Source organism: Marmota marmota, unplaced genomic scaffold (genome assembly GCF_001458135.2).
Source record: "Marmota marmota marmota unplaced genomic scaffold, marMar, whole genome shotgun sequence".
Lineage (NCBI taxonomy): Eukaryota > Metazoa > Chordata > Mammalia > Rodentia > Sciuridae > Marmota > Marmota marmota.
In genome coordinates, this window is record NW_026000223.1 from 8,760,033 (window position 1) to 8,778,326 (window position 18,294).

General features: G+C 33.7%; 1 protein-coding gene across 17 annotated transcripts in view; it reads left to right on the forward strand.

The window, feature by feature from the left end:
- Positions 1-18,294, forward strand: part of LOC107155401 (A disintegrin and metallopeptidase domain 3-like) — an 86,603-nt gene that overhangs the window by 64,877 nt on the left and 3,432 nt on the right. For 6 of the 17 annotated variants that reach the window (XR_007343696.1, XR_007343699.1, XR_007343697.1 and 3 more), the window contains 9 exons: positions 3,700-3,801; positions 5,580-5,775; positions 6,252-6,339; positions 6,573-6,753; positions 9,165-9,251; positions 11,053-11,167; positions 13,721-13,886; positions 15,224-15,308; positions 16,359-16,492. Coding sequence is in view for 6 of the 17 variants with exons in the window: in XM_048792726.1 (XP_048648683.1) it covers positions 3,700-3,801; positions 5,580-5,775; positions 6,252-6,339; positions 6,573-6,753; positions 9,165-9,251; positions 11,053-11,167; positions 13,721-13,886; positions 15,224-15,287 (999 nt within the window). In the remaining 11 variants the exon portion in view is untranslated. Of the gene's footprint in view, positions 1-3,699; positions 3,802-5,579; positions 5,776-6,251; positions 6,340-6,572; positions 6,754-9,164; positions 9,252-11,052; positions 11,168-13,720; positions 13,887-15,223; positions 15,309-16,358; positions 16,493-18,294 lie in introns of those variants that run through there. The other 11 variants (XM_048792727.1, XM_015501288.2, XR_007343693.1 and 8 more) reach the window with 10 other exon arrangements.

Sequence of the window (18,294 nt, forward strand, 5' to 3'; positions counted from 1 at the left end):
TGGTCCCTGTGGGATGCCCTTGTCTTAGGGATTAATAGTAGGAAAGCACAGGTAATATTTGCTTATGGATCCATTATTGAATCATTGCATAATTAGAAACTACTTAAGTGAAGGGATTAGAGTCATAAATTTTCCTGCAAACTATTGTTCCTTTTGGGTTTCTTACTCAATTTATGACATAATTTAACTGCAAATCCCTCAAACATGTCTTGTCTATTATCATATTAGGCAACCTGACAATTTGTATAGTTAATCTAAAAATCTGGCACTGTAGGAAGGGACCTGATGATGGACTTGGAACATCGTTGAAATTTGTTACACACATTCTAATATTCAGCTGTTTCTTGTGGAGAGGATCCATTAACAAATCTTACTTATTGCATTATTTTGACATATATAAACTGGAAGGAAATATGGGGAAAGAGGACAAGGGAAGAGAGAAGTCTGGACCTGTCATCTCTGGAAAGCTTTCCATGTCTAGGATTCTATGTGCTTCTGAAGAGAAACATCCATGGTCAGTTTTACTTTGAGGTCTACAATGAGTGTACAATAGGGGCCCTCTTGAATTGAGTGAGATAGCTACAAGACTGGTGGCTGTGAAATGTTGATGCAGAGAAGAATCGAGTGTGGTCCTTTCCAATGGAGTTCATGGGTAGTTCTTATGTCATTTTGAAAGACCTAATCTCCCAAGTTCTAGATCATGAAGTGTGTGGTTTTCAACAGTTGTTTGGTGACAAAGGGCATCTTTTACCTGGTGAAAATATGCTTAAGGAATGACGCGGTTGAAATCATATCCTTGCAATCAGCAGTCCTGTTAGAGTCCTGTTAAGAGTAGGAGGAGACACATGAGGTCCTATTATTAGGCACATAAGCCTTCCCTTAACTTTTTTTTTTTTTTTGGTACCAGGGAATGAACTCAAGGGCACTCCACCACTGAGCCACCAGTCTTATTTTGCATTTTAAGGTCTCACTGAGTTGCTTAGTACCTCGCTTTTTCCAAGGCTAGCTTTGAACTCACGATCCTCCTACCTACTAGAATTATAGGCTTTTGCCACCATGCCCGACCATAACTATTTTCATAGGGGTCAGTCTGTGTTTTCTATGGGAGATAGATCTGATTGCCTTTCAGGCTAACAATAATATCTTTGGCTAGGACAACTCAGTCAATTCAGTTAGCTTTGCATTGGTAGTGTTGTGTTTGTAGTACTTAGTTGACTCCTTTACAACATGTCCAATGAAACAAATATCTTTAGCAATGGAGACTTCTCCAGGAATTTCCCAGAAATGAAACATATTTTCTAATAAAGTTTTTGTTACTCTTATATCATCAGCCTTCCTGTGAGGGAAAGTTTCTATCAAAGCAGAAGACAAACACTGAAGTTGGTAATTGAGTGTAATCCATCTGTACATATTCAAATGACCCCACAGGTATAGGAAATGCATCACCTGTACTGTCTTACTGAGGTGTTATGAGTTTTATATATCAAATATCAGTCACTCTACCAGTATTATTTTTATAATTTGGATGATTTTATTTACTCTATGATGAATCATAGATAGCAGTTTCAGAGTATTTTTTCCATATTGATACCTAGCCTCATTTGCTGGAAAGACTATTCCTTTTCATATTGGTTTAGTTTGGCATATTTATTGAGAAGTAATTAATCATATTTCATTCATATTTTTACAATCGCACTTCCTGAGAGTAGAAGACAACAATGGGGCTTACCAGGGTTGGTCAGGAAGAAGAAAGAGTTAGGAGGAAAGGATGGGCACAGGGCTTATTGGGTTTTTCATGGAGAAGGCAAGGCAGGGAAGGAAGGGTACATGATTTAGGACTAGCTAGCTTGAATAGAATGCTGGTGTTCTCTGACCTACAGAGTTGGTACCTAGTTGTCAGTGTCTGTCTCCAGTGTTGTTATGAATTGGAAATATTGGCTTGCTGCATAAGAGTTAGATAAAAGTAGTGATTGGCGTTATGGGTTATGGACCGGTTGATTTGCATGTGAAAGGCTTTCTTACAGGCAAATTGTTCACTATCTGAAGGAATTTCAATTAGCTATTCCTTGGAGGGACCATTTCTCCACACCAGCAAGGCCCCTAAGATGTAAAAGCATAAATAAATACAGATAATAGAAAATATGATTAATATACATGCATGGCTATTAGTATGCAAATAAATTAAAAATAAGGAAAATTCTAAATTCAGCTTATAAGTCACACTGGTTATCTTTCAGGGGCTCAACAGTCTCATGTGATGAGTAGCTAGTGAAATTGATAGCACAGAGAAAACTACCCTCATAGAATTAAATTCAAGACACACTTTAGTAAGCAGTTATGTGTCACTTAACAATGGGATTCTTTATGCATCATTAGGTCATTTTTTTTGTTTTATATGTTAGACAAACCTAGATAGTATATCCTACTATTTACCTAGGGTATGTGGTATAAACTATTTCTCATAGGCTAAAACTGTACTTAATATTACAGATGTTTTAATTCAATGGTACACATTTGTGTATCAAATTTATATACAAACATAGGAAAGGTTCCGTAAAATTATGTCATAATAGAGCACTCTGAGTTAAGGCACTTATCATGAATGGAGTTTGCAAGACTGGAAGTTGTTCTGGGTGAGTTGGGGAAGTGAGTGGTGAGTGAAGGTGAAGGCCTAGGACACTACACTACACTACTGTAGATTTTATAAACACTACACTTAGTATGTACTGACTTATTAAAACTACTTTTCTGTTGTCTATATAAAATGAACCTTAACTTACTATAATACTTTTACTTTATAAATGTTCAACTTTTTAAAATTCTTTGACTCTTTAATAACAGCTTTAAAAACAAGGAAATTTTAAGCTCTCCAAAATACTTTCTTTCTGTCCTTTTTCTTTAATCTTTTATTTTATTTAAGTTCTTCCATTGTAACTGTAACTATATTTTGATCAAAAACTAAGAAACACCCACATTGACTAGCCTCAGCCTGTACAGGGTCAGGATTATCAATAACACTGTCTTTCTTTAGGGGCAATAAGTTGTTTGAAGCAAGTTATTCATAATAATACCATCTTCTGAAAATTTCCTGAAATATCTGAGACTGTTTTATAGTTAAATTTTCTTTTATTAGAAGGAGAACACTCTAAAATAATGATAAAAATTATAGCATAGCAAATATACAAATCAGAAACATGGCTATTTATTATTTTTGTGAAGTGTTACATACTGTACATAACTCTGTGTGTGATAACTTTATGTGATTGGCAGCTCAGTAGGCTTGCTTATACAGAATTGTCACTTATGCCAGAATTGTTACAAAGTAATGTGTTGCACGATTAAGTTATAATGGTTATGTTACTAGGCGAAATGAATCTTATCTCCACCCATTTAAAGGACTACTACTTTTTTTTAATTTTATTTTTACTTGTAGGTGAACACAAGAATCTTTATTTTTAGGTGGTACTGAGGATAGAACCCAGTACTTCACATGTGCTAGGCGCGTGCTGTATTGCTGGGCCATAACCCCAGTCCAGGACCACATGTTTTATATGGTCTGGCCTTGACAGAGTGTAGGATTATATTATTACAAAACTGTTTCTAGATTACTGAGAAATTATTATGTAGCATATGATCATGATGAACGTAAACAGAATTGTATAATAATCAAGAATTTCCGTGCTTTGTGTTTAATTATAGGTGTGCAAATATACAAAGTGCTGTAATGCCAAAAGTTGTACTTTTACTAAACCTAATTTGGAATGTGGCAGTGGACCATGCTGTAATCCAAGCTCTTGTACCGTAAGGTTTCAAATATTTCATTATCTTCCTTCATGATTTTTTTGTGTTCTTATGTATCCCTTCCCTTTTATAGCTTCTTTGAATTACATCTTTCAAGTAATTTATATTCTATCCTGTGAGCTCTTTTTGGATCAAGTTATTACTCACATATAAATAATGATTTTGCATCCTTAGAATGTGTTTGTACAGGACACATTTTATTCCACTGAGGAGTAGATAGTAAAGATATTTTATGTTGTTTTTGTCATTTTGTTTGTTTCAAGTTAATTAGTGACTCCTGTTGTTAACCAAGAGAAACCCAATCACACATGATTAATTTACAGACTGACAGGATGCCCTTAAGGCTCAACTTTCTTAACTGCAGTTTTTACTGAGCCCATATGGAAGTCCCATTCAGTTCACATACAATACTAATTCTATATTATTTGGGTGTTGTGACTTTCTTTGGGTCATGCCTGAATATAACTCTTCATGACTAAATGATTGATGTCACATTTTGAATAAACCATCTTAACCACACACAGTTGACATGCAGTGTTTCAAGAAACAGGCAACAATAATAACAACTCTTATTTTGAAAAAAAATTGCAGAAAAAGAATCAGTGAAGAAAAGTCAGCAGTCTGTACTATATGAAATACTGAAGTAGCTTTGGTAAAGTTTTCTTTTCCACTCTGTGGACTAGTGAGTAAAGCCAATAGCTATTTATTTATAAGGTGCATGAATGCCAAAGACAGACCTAAGGTTTCTACTTTTTAGACCCTGCTGCTTTTCCATTCACCAGAGCCCTTGGATTGGCTTTTGTCTTCTGAGAAGTCTATTGCTATCTGCCTACATCCTAAAGGAATGGAAATAATTGCTCCTTTTGGTAAATGAAAATTCGCAGTCCAAATTGCTAGGCAGGGCCTCAGTAACAATAACTGAATGCATCAGATGTGTTCATATTTATTTTTTGTACATTGTAAAATTTGACTTTTGCTGCCATTCAAAAGCTCACACGTGTTTTATACTCTTTCATTAGAGAAGAAGGCTTCATATTTTGTCTTCTTTCAAAAAGCAGTGTCTTTTTTTTAAGATGGACACAATATGTTTATTTTATTTATTTTTATGTAGTGCTGAGGATTGAACCCAGTGCCTTACAACGTGCTAGGCAATTGCTCTACCACTGAGCCACAACCCCAGCCTCCAAGTGTCTTCTTTTCAAAATAGATTCTTTTTAGTTATACACAACAGTAGGATTCATTACTACCAATGAGATTCGATCCAATTTTTTTTTATAAATTTTCAACTTAGACACAACTTCATACAAATACATGAAAGAAAATAGTCGAACCAACTGATTGCTAACAATAATGAGGAGTGAATTTCTGATCAGAACTTCAATTATTATAGGTAATTAAAATTAAGTAGTATCACATTAGAATAATTATTATTGGTCAGTTTAATCTTGACAATGAATAGTCAAAGAAAAACAAATATTTCAGAAGCTTAAGTAGAATTTGTGTAAGTGTATGCTCAGATGAGTCTTTCTTCAAACATTAACAAGAATTTTACTCTCTGTTTTGGATATCTTTGCTTTTCTGCTAGCAAATCTCAAAGAAGCCTTCCCCAAATATGTGGTATGGTTAGGTTATCACTTCTTACTGTTTTATTTCGTACAGTCTAATATTTCAAAAAAGTATAGAGATTCTGTCTTTCGCAACATCCACAACAATTCTTACTTTTAAAAGGAAATCCCGATTGAGCCTGACAAATATTTGTCTTTTTCTTTGTCTCAAAGCTGTACGAAAGAGGACATTTGTGTAGGAGAAGTAGAGATGACTGCGATTTTGCGGAATTTTGCAATGGAACATCTGAGTTTTGTATGCCTGATGTGAAAGCTGCTAACTTAGAGCCATGCCATAATTATACTGCTTATTGTCTTTATGGGCTTTGCCGAGATCCGAGCAGACAGTGTAAGGACATATTTGGAAGATGTAATTATCATCTTTTTTTCCTGGTTTTCATTTTTAAAATGCAGTTAAGTTAAAGTCAGTAATCCATCCTATGGCCATATTAGAAAATGTTGTTTTACATTTACATAGGAAAGTAAACTTGTAAACCATCGTAACTTTGATCTATGTCAAAAGGTAGAATTGGCCTACTAACTATAGAATAGATATTTATCAAGTTTCAAGTGATTGGAGGAATAGGAGTAGACTATTAGAATATGACTTCAAAGAGAAAAATGACTGGTTTCTTAATAATATCTGGACTGTATTAAAGATTTTCACATTTGGGACAATCTGTAGTTATTGTTTGGTTTCCTTGTATTACACAGTAAAAGGAATCAATATTTCATAGTAGATGGGTGGGCATTGTTGTCTACGTGTCTCTTTATTGACTGCAAGCACTTGTAACAATTTTAATGAGTTTTAAAATCTGAGTAATTGAAAATTCATATTTTTTTCAGATGCCTTAAATGCTCCTTATATATGTATTGAAGAAGTAAATTTTCAAAACGATAAATTTGGAAACTGTGGAAAAAGTTGTAATTTTGGGTAAGCACTTAGGAAATCATATATTTTCCATGTATATATACTGTGTATATACAGCAAAGTGTCATGTGATAGAAATGAGAGATGAATGTACACTTTGTTCTGCTTCATAAGATGGTTTAGTTTTGGTGTTATGATCTGTATAATTCTTTGAGTTATCTTCTATTTTGAATTGTTATTTTCCAAGTATATTAGAAAACTAACAGACAGGTAACTTTTATGTTTCATATTGCCAGGTTTATCCTTTGTGGAAAAGTAGTTTGTAGCTATGGACATACAGAAGTAGCAGATATGAAAGATTATGATTTTCAGTATACGTACCTTGCAGGCCATGTATGTGTGTCTGCACATTTAAGAAATACTTCAAGACCTGATGATACGTATGCACATACTGCCAATCCTTGTGATGAAGATAGGGTAAATATAATTTTACTTGATATTACTTATGGTGTAATTGTTTGTGAATGTGTGAATTTGTGTTCATAAGTGCATGTGTGTATGAATATTTGTGACAGAGCTTATTATTTTAAATTTATAATCAATGCTAATACTTTTGGATACTGCATCATATCCCTTTAGTGAAAAGATCAAAATTTGTTTGTCAGAGGAAACTTTTGGTTTATTTTTACTGAAATTTTTCAATAGATATTTGAACTTGATTTCTCACACTACTGAATATATGCCCCCATTCTCAAGCTAAGATGTGATCTGCAGTAATTATGTAATTGACAAACAAAAAGAATGAAATGATACACATAAAGATGGCACAACAAAAATGCCACAAAAATGACAGCTTCTCAGAACAACCTGAATTATGAGAACATTAAAGAGAAATTTAAAAGGTTAAATATTTCCTCTGGTAGTGATTGTCAAGGAGAATTAATTTGGTTACAAGTAAAGTAAAATATTTATGTTGCTTATTAACCTATACTCCTAAAATTTCCTCTAAAACATAATATTCCTGTTAAAAAGTCTTTCCTCCATAAAACACAGTAATAAAAAATTGAATTTTAAGTTATACTTTTCTTTTTTATGTAAATTTTTAAAAATTATATATGACAGAAGAATGCACTGCATTTCTTATTACATATATAGATCACAATCTTTCATAACTCTGGTTGTATACATACATAGTATATTCACACCAATTCGTGTCTTCATACACGTACTTTGGATAGTAATGATCAGCACATTCCACCATTAATTACCCCATACCCCCTTCCTTCCTCTTCAACCTCTCTGCCCTATCTAGAGTTCAGTCTGTCTCTCCTATGCTCCCCCTCCTTACCCTACTATGAATCAGCCTCCTTATATTAGAGAAAACATTCAGCATTTGGTTTTTTGGGATTGGCTAACTTCACTGAGCATTATCTTCTCTAACTCCATCCATTTACCTGAAAATGTCATGATTTTATTCTCTTTTATTGCTGAGTAATATTTCATTGTGTATATATGCCACATTGTTTTTATCCGTTCATCCACTGAAGGATCTAGGTTGGTTCCACAGGTTAGCTATTGTGAATTGTGCTGCTATAAACATTGATGAGGCCATTTTTAAGTCAGCAGGACAAACCAAATCAGGAGGCTATATAAGTGTAATCAATCAAATACAATAATTCCCTTCCTTCCTGGTTCATCCGATCAATGCTTCCCTCCTGTGTGTAAACACATTTTCTGAACCACTACTGGTTTGGAGATGCCGAATTCATAATTGACAGCTCAAATAAATTTTTAACATTTGGTGCTTTGATTTATCTTTTAAACAAAGACAATCTTCATACATGTGAGGCACTGGGTTTGATCTTCAGCAAGGCATTAAAAAAAGCAAATGGATAAAATAAAGATATCGTGTCTATCTACAATTAAAAATATTTTTAAAAAATATTCTGTCAGATAACATGAGGAAAGCCAGACATCATCTTAGAACATGCCTCAAAAGACTAAGTTTTAGTAGAAGAATATTAATATGTTAGGTAGAATATACATTGTAAAATTTGTGGTTAATGAACATTTACCTTATGCCAAATGGCTTTTGTTCATTTGTGTGCAGCAAGTTTTTTCACTCTTATGATATGTGAGCTGTTTAATAGTATCCCATATGCAAAGATGAATTAATTGATGTCTGGAGAAATTCAGTAACTTTCTCCAGGCCACTCTGCTAATATGAAAGATATAATTATAAGTGGAGAAAAAGCAAACATGATGGGAATACTGCTTTTAGCATCAATGCTAAACAATGCCTTAGGTTCTGTGAGTTAAGAAGTTCTTGCACTGAGAAATAGTTCTTTCATAGCCTATGGCTTGAACTTCAGTGTGTAAATTTTATTCTCTCTCTCTTTTTTTTTTTTTGTGGTACTGGGGTTTGAATCCAAGGCCTTGTGCATGCTAAGCAAGTACTCTACCAACTGAGCTGTATCCCCAGCCCCATAAATTTTATTCTCTTCAAATATTAAATGAAAGTAAAAACGCTCCTCAAGGGTTTTATGAGCATAGAAAAGAAAAATGCATTAGGTGCAAAGGCAGTTCCTAGTCAAAATATTTAGTAAAAGCTTGTTTTGTTTGTTCTTATACCAATTCATAACAATTAATGTACAGCTCTGCTCCATCAAGGGAAAAATGATATGTTTTTGCAAATTAATACTTCATAAAGGAATAACACACTATGTTGATATTGACTCCAAGATTGTTTTGAAGCATGAACTATTTTGCATATCACCCCTCCAATATAAGTTTTACAACAAGTATGATTCCTCAACTCTTGAGTTTACATTTAAAGGTTTTGCTGTTGGTAGTTGCTTCAATATTTTAAGTTTTAACATGTGTTTTAGTCTTGTCATGGCAGGTCATGTGTTCTCGTACACGAACATCCCTTTAAAGCACCTTGTAACTCACATGAACAATGCAAAGGACATGGGGTATGTAACAGATTCTCTCTTTTTAAATATGATTATGTCAATAAGCTTTTATAGGATAATTATGTTCAGAATTATTTGATGTGGAAATTTCTTTTAGAAAATCACAACAAGGAAATTACATTCCATTATTTACACAAATGTACATAATTTATTTTTATAATAAGATTTTTATAGTCCTCATGAGCATATTAAACTTTGAATTTGTGAAAAGGTAATGTGAAACATCGTGACAATGCTTAATTAAAATGATGGAAATTTAGAACTGGATTTATTAAGCATTACACATACATTATACATTTATATTTTTAAATTGAATGGGCATGTACTTCATATGTTTATAAATACACAAAGTATTTTTAATATTCACACTGCTTATCATCTAATAACATTATGAAATTATTTCTTTTCCATTGACATTCATTTCATCTTTTGACAACTTCAATTTATTTCATTTTATGGATCTTTTCTTCTACTCTCTTCAAAGATTCATATATTGATGGGCTTCCAAATAATATTAACTTTTAACTTCTGCAAATAGTGGTAAAAATAGACATTGTTGTGAATTTAGCTTTGCACATTTATCTGATTTCTTCAAATTATTAGCATTGAAATATAATGGGCAAAACTTATGTAACATTTAAATTTTCATAAGTGCATATTGGCTTTTAGAAACACTATACCAACTTTTGATCCCAAATATCATGCATGAAAGTATGCATTTCCTCATATTTTTGTTAGACTATTTTATCAGTCTTTTTAATGTCTTCTAACATGCTGAATCCATCTCTGACTTGCATTTACTTAGTATTCAATGATATAGGGCTTAAATGTTTTGTTGTATCTGACCTTGGTATTTGTATTCATCCATCCATTGTTAAATTAATTGCTAGGTTGTAGAAATTTTCTAAATTTGTAAGTTTTTCCAAGCTACATTTTGCTTTAGTTTGTGACCAGTGTCTTTATCCATATTGATGCTTTATATAGTAATTCTGCTAAAACAGAAACTGTGTCTCACATCAACATTTTTTCTCAAGTCACATACATATTCTGTTACTCAGAATTTTGTTTCTGTTTCTTATATAGTTTTAATTTAACCTCTTATTTAATTTTTGCATGAGACTATTTCTGAATTCTTCATTCGGCTATTGCTGATTTATTTATTTGCTAATTATATTTATAGATATAATTTTCAATCCTTCATATGAATATTGGCATTTGTAATTGACTAAATTATTTCTCCTTTTGTTTTCTTCCAACATTCATAGACATTGTCTCTTATCACAGTTCATTTTACAATGCATGGCATAGATTAATAATAAAACTTATCATCATTTTATTCTTTCTAGCTTCATTGTCTCTATTTTTTTTCTAAAATAATGCATTTTAATTTATGTCAATACAAAGGGGAATAAAGGTAAGGGAAGGAGGATAGGAATAGAGAAGCAGTAGAATGAATCTGATATAACTTTCCTACGTACATCTAAGAATACCACAGTGAATCTCAACATTGTGTGCATTCACCAGACTGGGATCCTAATTAGAATAGGATACATTCCATGTTTGTATAAATATGTCAAAATAGACTCTACTGTCATGTATGACTAAAAATAACAAACATTTTTAAAATAATGTTATGTAATTATATTTTAAAATATGAAAAACAATAACACTATATTTAAAAGGATGTTTCATGCCACTTTTATTAAATTTATTATGGTGTACTTGGTCTAACACAAAAAAATGAATTAAGTTTTATATTGTATATAAAAAGTTCTTAGTTTTTGTTTGGTTTTGGTTTTAGATTTGCAATAGTAAATTACATTGTCACTGTGACGCAGGATATGCTCCACCAGATTGTGAAGAACTACTGTCATCACCAGGAGGGAGCTTCGATGATGGATTTTGGGTTTCATCAGGTTAGTCTCCAGATCATTTTTTTCTAACAGAGCTTGTGATCCCATAGAAATGGTCTATAATTTTTTTGTTCTTTATGACTATTAAGCACCTGACAAGTGGGTAATACAACTGAGGAATTGAGATTTCCATTTTTATTTTACCTTTTTAAATAGCCACGGGTGGCTATTTTGTAACCACACTTTAAATTTTAACCTAGAAGTAGGCATTTTAGGAGTTCTCCCCTAAATTTTAATCATGATTGTTTGAACATGTTTATTTATATAGCAAATGCTTTTCATAGACATATATTTAAATTATATGAATAATGATATTTACATAGTCTGTATTATCCAAGAGTGTCTATGTTGTGATGTCCTATTTCACAATCAAGTTGCAAGTTTAAGTGTAGCATTGAATAGGAAAAATATCCATTTCTTCCATATCCAAAGCATATGATAGTAGGCACTAAATATTTGATTCCATTAAATCTAGTTTGTGTTTTTTAAAAATTTTATGTTATATCCATTAATGTGTGCCTTAATCTGTACTATTTTTATTGCTCTAATTTCTCAGACTAGTTTCTAGAGATGAAAATCTTATTCTCCCTGATTTTAATTTTTTTCATTTTTTATGTATTTAAGACTATAAATATCCTTATGAATTATATCTGTAAAACTACATATACCCAGTAACAAAAATTTGATATGGCATATCAAATTTAACATAGTACTATTCTTTGAAAATGTCAGGATTTTATTAATTTTTATGGCTGAATAGTATCCCATCATGTTTATATAAATACATAAGAAAAGAAAATTATGTATATTTATATTATTAAATTATTATATTATTAAATCAGCTGTTATGACACCAATACATTGTAAAAAACATAACAACTAAATAAACTGGAATTAATAATAATTAAAAGTTGTTGTGAATAAAAAGACACCATTTTCAAACCATTATCTGTTGAGGTAGAGAGTATGAAGAGAAAACCTACAACACAACACCACAATAAGAAAAATGGCCAAAGAACTCAAGTGGACGTTTTTTGCAAAGCTGTTGAGATGGCCAGTTGTACATGAAAAGATGCTCAATATAGATAATCCTTAAAGAAAATGCAGTCAAAACTATAATTACATATTAAATCATACTATTAGAAATGGCTACTATGGAAATGTTTAGAAAATATCAAATTTTGGACAGGATATAGAATATGAGAATGAGAACTCTTATGCATTGATGGTTGGATTTTTATTTATCCTTGAAAGAATTGAAATTTTAACAATGGTCCCAATATGAATACAAAATACTTTTAAAAAACCACTGTAACAGGTCAAGTATTATATTATTCTGCTTCAAATAGTCAAAGATGAATTCTGATTGCCAGAGGTTAGGGGAAAGGCAAGTGTTAATATTTTAGATGGTTTCAGTTTGGCAGTGGGATGGTATTATTGATGGTGGCACAAAAATGTGAATGTACTTAATGTGACCTTTAAAATATTTGAAATTCTAAATTTTATGCATTTCATGTTTTATTTTAATATAAATTAATTTAGGCAGATTTCATTTATTATATATCAAAATAATATAATGTGTAGAGATAATCTTAAGAAATGTGACATGCACTGAAATTTAAAAATTTATTGTTGAAGGTAATTAAAGATATATGTAAAATATATATAAATATATCACATTCATTTAATGTTAAATTCAACATTGTTAACACAGAATGCTTTGCCCATGGATTTGACACTATTCTTAGTAGACCCAGCTGAAATTTTATATTTTCTTTACTTTCTTTTCTCTATGTGTGTATGTATGTTTGTGTGTGTGGTTAAGTTACTCCTTTCATGATTTATTCTGGGGCACTTAATTCATTTACATTTTCTATTACAATACTAATGGGCTGATTGCCTGATTTTTATTTTTATATTTTGATTTTCTGGGGGTTTTGTTTGTTTTTTCATTACTGGGTATTGAACTCAGTGCTGCTCTACCACTGAGCTACATTCTCAACCCTTTTTTGTATTTTTGTTTTTAAATTTTGAGACAGGGTTTCATTAAGTTGCCAAGCAAGACTGGCCTTGAATTTGAAATCCTCCTGCCTAAACATCCCAAGTCATTGGCATTAAAGGCATACACCACTACATATAGTTTATTTTCGTTTTCAGGCTTCATTCTTTTGTTTAATAAAAATAAGTTTCCATTGGTTTTATTTTTCTCTCTTTTACTTCTTCTTTGCTCTGTCTTGTAAACTGAAGAAACTTCTATTAAACAATAGTAAATTTAGTGTCATAATTAGCAGTTAGAAGAAATTATGAGTAACATTGCATATATAAATTTAAATATATGTAAAAAATTATAAATGCATGTCAAATATACATTGTCAACGACTTTATTGTCAATTACATCTAAGTGTATTGAGTTAAAATAAATGTATAATGTATTTTGAAACAGACAATATTATTAAACTTCTAAATTCAAATTCATTAATTCTTTAACCATATCATTGGACTTGTAAATTTGAACATAGCTCTTAAAAATGTTAAAAAGTACACTTATATTTTCAGACCAAGCCAAACTTATGCTTTTAAACCAAAAAACTGTTCCTAAGAAAAATGGACTCTTGATCAGTTTCTACATTTTTCTGCCTTTCCTCATTATAACTTCCATGGTTGTTCTTAAATGGGATAAAATGAAGGAATTTTTGCATAGAGAAGAAACAGTAAGTGGAGGGTAAGTAAACATAGTATTTTTATTTTTCTTAGCTAATTTGTTATTGATTAATGATAGTTATACATAACATTGTGATTTATTTTGACATAATTATAAATTCAGGGAGTATAACTTGCTCCAATTAAGATCCCCTTACACTTTCCCTCCCCCTGTTCCCTGTCCTCTACTCTAGTGATCTTTCAACTTATTTATAATTTCTTTAAAAAATAGTATTTTGTGGATATACATAATAATGAGAGTCACTGTAGTTTATTCATACATGTACATTGGAAAGTTAGGTCAGATTCATTCTGAAGAAACTCTCCTGATTTTTCTTTTATTTTGATGGATCCCCCCACCTTTGTTTTCTGTCTCCCTTTCCCTGCCCCTTAATTTTGGACTAACTTCTACATATCAGAGAAACTGTTCAACACTGGACTGAGTCTGATTTATTTCATTTAGCATTATAGTCTCCAGTTCCATCCATTTATCAGCAAATGACATAATTTCCATTTTTTTCATGGCTTTTTTCATGATTCATTCATCTGTGGAAATGTGGCTACATTGGTTCCATAGTCTAATATTGTGAATTGTGTTGTTATGAACATTGATTTGACTGCATTCCTAGAGTATGCTGATTTTTAGGTATTTTGAATATATACTGGGGAGGGGGATTGCTGGGTCATATGGTGGTTTCAATCCTAGTTTTTTGAGGACTATCTACACTGCTTTCCAGAGTGGTTGCACTAATCCACCAGCAATGTATGAGTGTTACCTTTTTCCCACATCTTTGCCAACACTTATTATTTGTATTCTTGATAATTGCCATTCTGATTGAAGTCAGAAGAAATCTCAGTGTAGTTTTGATTTCCATTTCCCTAATTGCTGGAGATGCTGAATATATTTTCATATATTTGTTGACCATTTGCATTTCTTCTTTTGAGAAGTGTCTGTTTAGTTCTTTTGATTATAGATGGAGCATGTGCTTTTTGGTGTTTGAGTTTATTCTATTAGTGTGGATATTATTCATATATTCTGCATATGAATGCCCTATCTGAGGAGCAGGTGGCAGAGACCCTTTCCAATTCTGTAGGCTTGCTTCACACTCTTGTTTCCTTTGACATGCAGAAGCTTTTAAGTTTGCTGGCATCCCACCTATTGATTTTTAGTTTTATTTCTTGCACTTTAGGGGTCTTGTTAAGGAGGAAATTTCCTGTGCAGATATTATGGCCTCTTAGGCCTATATTTTTTTCTTGTAGTTGAAGAATTTCTGGTTTAATTCTGAGCCTAATTAATCCTGAGTCTAATTAAATTAAATTCCGGTCTAATTAAGCCACTTTGATTTGACTTTTGTGCAGGGTGAGAGATAGAGGTCAAGCTTCCTTCTTGTACATATGGATTTCCAGTTTTCCCAGTTCTTAAAAAGACTATCCTTCCTCCAAGGTATGTTTTTGGCACCTTTGTCTAGTAGGAGACGACTGTGTTTATGTGGGTTTGTCTCTGTGTCATATATTCCAATCCATTGGTCTTCCTTTCTATTTGTATGCCTGTACTATACAGTTTTGTTACTGTTACTCAGTAGTGTAATTTCAGGTCTGGAATCTTCATCTACTCCAATGATTTTTAAATTTGTTCTCTTGGTGATGTCCCAAATTTCTTTTGGTCATAGTCTTTATGGGTTGAAAAATCTGCAGAGATCCTAATTGGTTTCACCCTATATGTGATCTAATTCCATTCTCTCATGGCTTTTAAGATTCTCTCCTTATTCTTTATGCCAGGAATTTTAATTATAGTGTGCCTTGATGTAGATATGTTGTGATTTTGTACATTTGGTATCCTGTAAGCCTCTTGTATTTGGTTTTCCAATTCATTCTTCATGTTTTGAAAATTCTCTGACATTATTTCATTGAATAGATTGCTCATTCCTTTGGTTTGGAACTCTATGCCTTCCTCTATCCCAATAAGTTGTAAATTTGGTCTTTTTATGTTATCCCATATTTCTTGAGTGCTCTGTTCATGGTTTCTTACCATCTTCACTGTGTGATCTACATTCTTTTCGAGATTATGTATTTTTTCTTTATTGTCTGAGGTCCTGTCTTCCAAGTAATCTGTTGGTAATGCTTTCTATTGAGCTTTTAATTTGGTTTATTGTTTGTTTCATTTCAAGGATTTCTGTTTTTTTTTCCCACAACCTCCAGTTCTTTATCAAAGTAATCTTCTGCTTCCTATATTCGCTTATGTAGCTCTTTATCAAAACGATCTTTTGCTGCCTGTATTTGTTTGTTTATATCATCTTTTAATTCACAGAATGTTTTAATTATGTACATCATCAACTCCTTCTCTCTGATTTCTTCAGTTGGACTATCCATGGATTCTATTAATGTAGTATCTTGATTTGTTTGGGGCACCTTTTCCCCTTGTTTGTTCATACTGTTTGTGTGTCTTTCCTTCTAACACTGAGGATTCATAACATCACTGTTTTTTACACTTTAGGCTTATAGTGCCCCCTGCAAGGTTCCAATACCCCTTCTGCCCAGCTGGTGTTCCAAGCTGGGAGTTTCCACAACTAAAAATGGCAAGGATGGGTCACAAGATGGAGGCAGCTGGTTTCAGCAATGGAGTGTCAGGTTGGGGTAGTGGGGGGTGGGAGACCTGGTGGTAGTGTTTGGCAATGTGTTCAAAGATGCAGCTCGGACCCAGTGTGGGCTCTGCGGGCATCTATGGGGCTGTCCTGGGTCTGCCTCTCCACTGAATTTTTAATTTGGTTTTGTGAGTCTTTCATTTCCAGAATATTTGTTTGGTTCTCTTTGAGAATCCCTATCACTTTATTGAAGTGATTTCTTCTTTTCTGAAGAAAACTCTAATTGAATCTTGGTTTGGAGTTCATTAGGGTTTGAGACATTTTGAAGATGTTCCTCAACCTTTAGTTTTTGATCCCTCCTGCTGAAATGCAGGAGCCACTTCCCTAGTTGCCATGAACCTCTCACCAGCCAGTACTGGTTTGTCAGCCCAAGGTCCTAGAGCTGGCTACTGGGAAAGGTATAGCATTGTGTCTGCTTTTTTTTTTTTCCTATTGTGTGGTAGAGATCAGGATGTAAGGCTCTGGGTTATTGATGTGGTTCTCCATGTCCCAGCTCCCTTCTACAGAATTCTTTTTAAGGTCATATAGAGTCTGGTTGGCTATCTCTACAAGCACCAGTTCTGTAGTGTGGGCTCTCTGTGGGTGATCTGTGGGGCAGAGGTATTTCTCCTGACACAGCTCACTGTCCTTCCTCCTGAGTAGGATGAGTTGGTTCTATCTTCCACTGTCCCAGGTTGGGCATAGTGGGTGCTATTTTCCTTTGCTGACTGTGACTGAGGCAGTACACAACCAGTTTCCCAGCAATGTCTAGAGATTCACCTGTTGTGGTCACAGGTCAGGCTATGTGCTGTGGCTATTCACTCTCTTGGACCTACACAACTCTGTTTTGACTGACTTCCCAGTGATTCTGATCTTGGTCCAAACGTATTCCTTTTAAGCTTCCTTAGACTCACACATTTTCTAGGCTTGGCTTTCTACTGGTTGTAGCAATGATGTGTGGACAGTCCTTCTATGTTGCTGAATGCCCAGGCCTGAACTGTAGCCATAACCAGGGGGACAGACCTTCTAGATTTCTTAGGACCTCAGGCAATTTCCCATTATTTTTCCCCCAACTTCAATAGTCACCAAAGGCATCAGTCCTAAGGGTTTCCCTTACTTCTGAGGCCAAAACTGCCTTCATGCTTGGATTAGAGCTCTTATTTCCTGCCTTTGGGAATTGTGGGCTACCCCTCTGTCTCTGCCCTGGCTCCCACAGGCATTGCTGGGGTACCTGAAGCATTCCTTCCCTCTGGAGTTCTGGGGACACTGTATGGGGCATTCCTTCCCTGTCTAGGTTTTTGTGGGGGAAGTACAGAGGGCCTCCTCCCTGTTTGGGTTCCCAGAACCCTTCGAGGGATGCAACTTTCCTGCCTGGTTTCCATTCATTGCCCAGGGTTTTGCAGAGACTGTATGGAGAACTCCTCCCAGACAGTTTCCTTGGGATCCTAAGTGGGGTCCTCATTCCCCGTCCATATTCTGTGAAGAAACCCTTCCTTGCCTAGGTTCTCACAAATGATTTATAGGGTGACTGGTCAGTTGTGTGTTCCACAAAATGGCTGTGGAATTCCACATTGCTTTCTGTTCTCAAATTGGTATTAAAGTGTTAAATCTGGATTGAGGACAGTATTGATGCTTCTAATTCGATTAAATATGGTCTGTTCCCCTGCCCCCAAATGTTGATAAGGGGGAGAGATTTGAGTTCTTTCCTGCTCCATCTTTCTCTCTTTCCCTCTCTTTTGTCCCTCCCCTGCTCCCATAGGTGCAGGTTCAGGGTTAGGGAAGTCTCGCTCTTGGTTTCTATGCTGATAA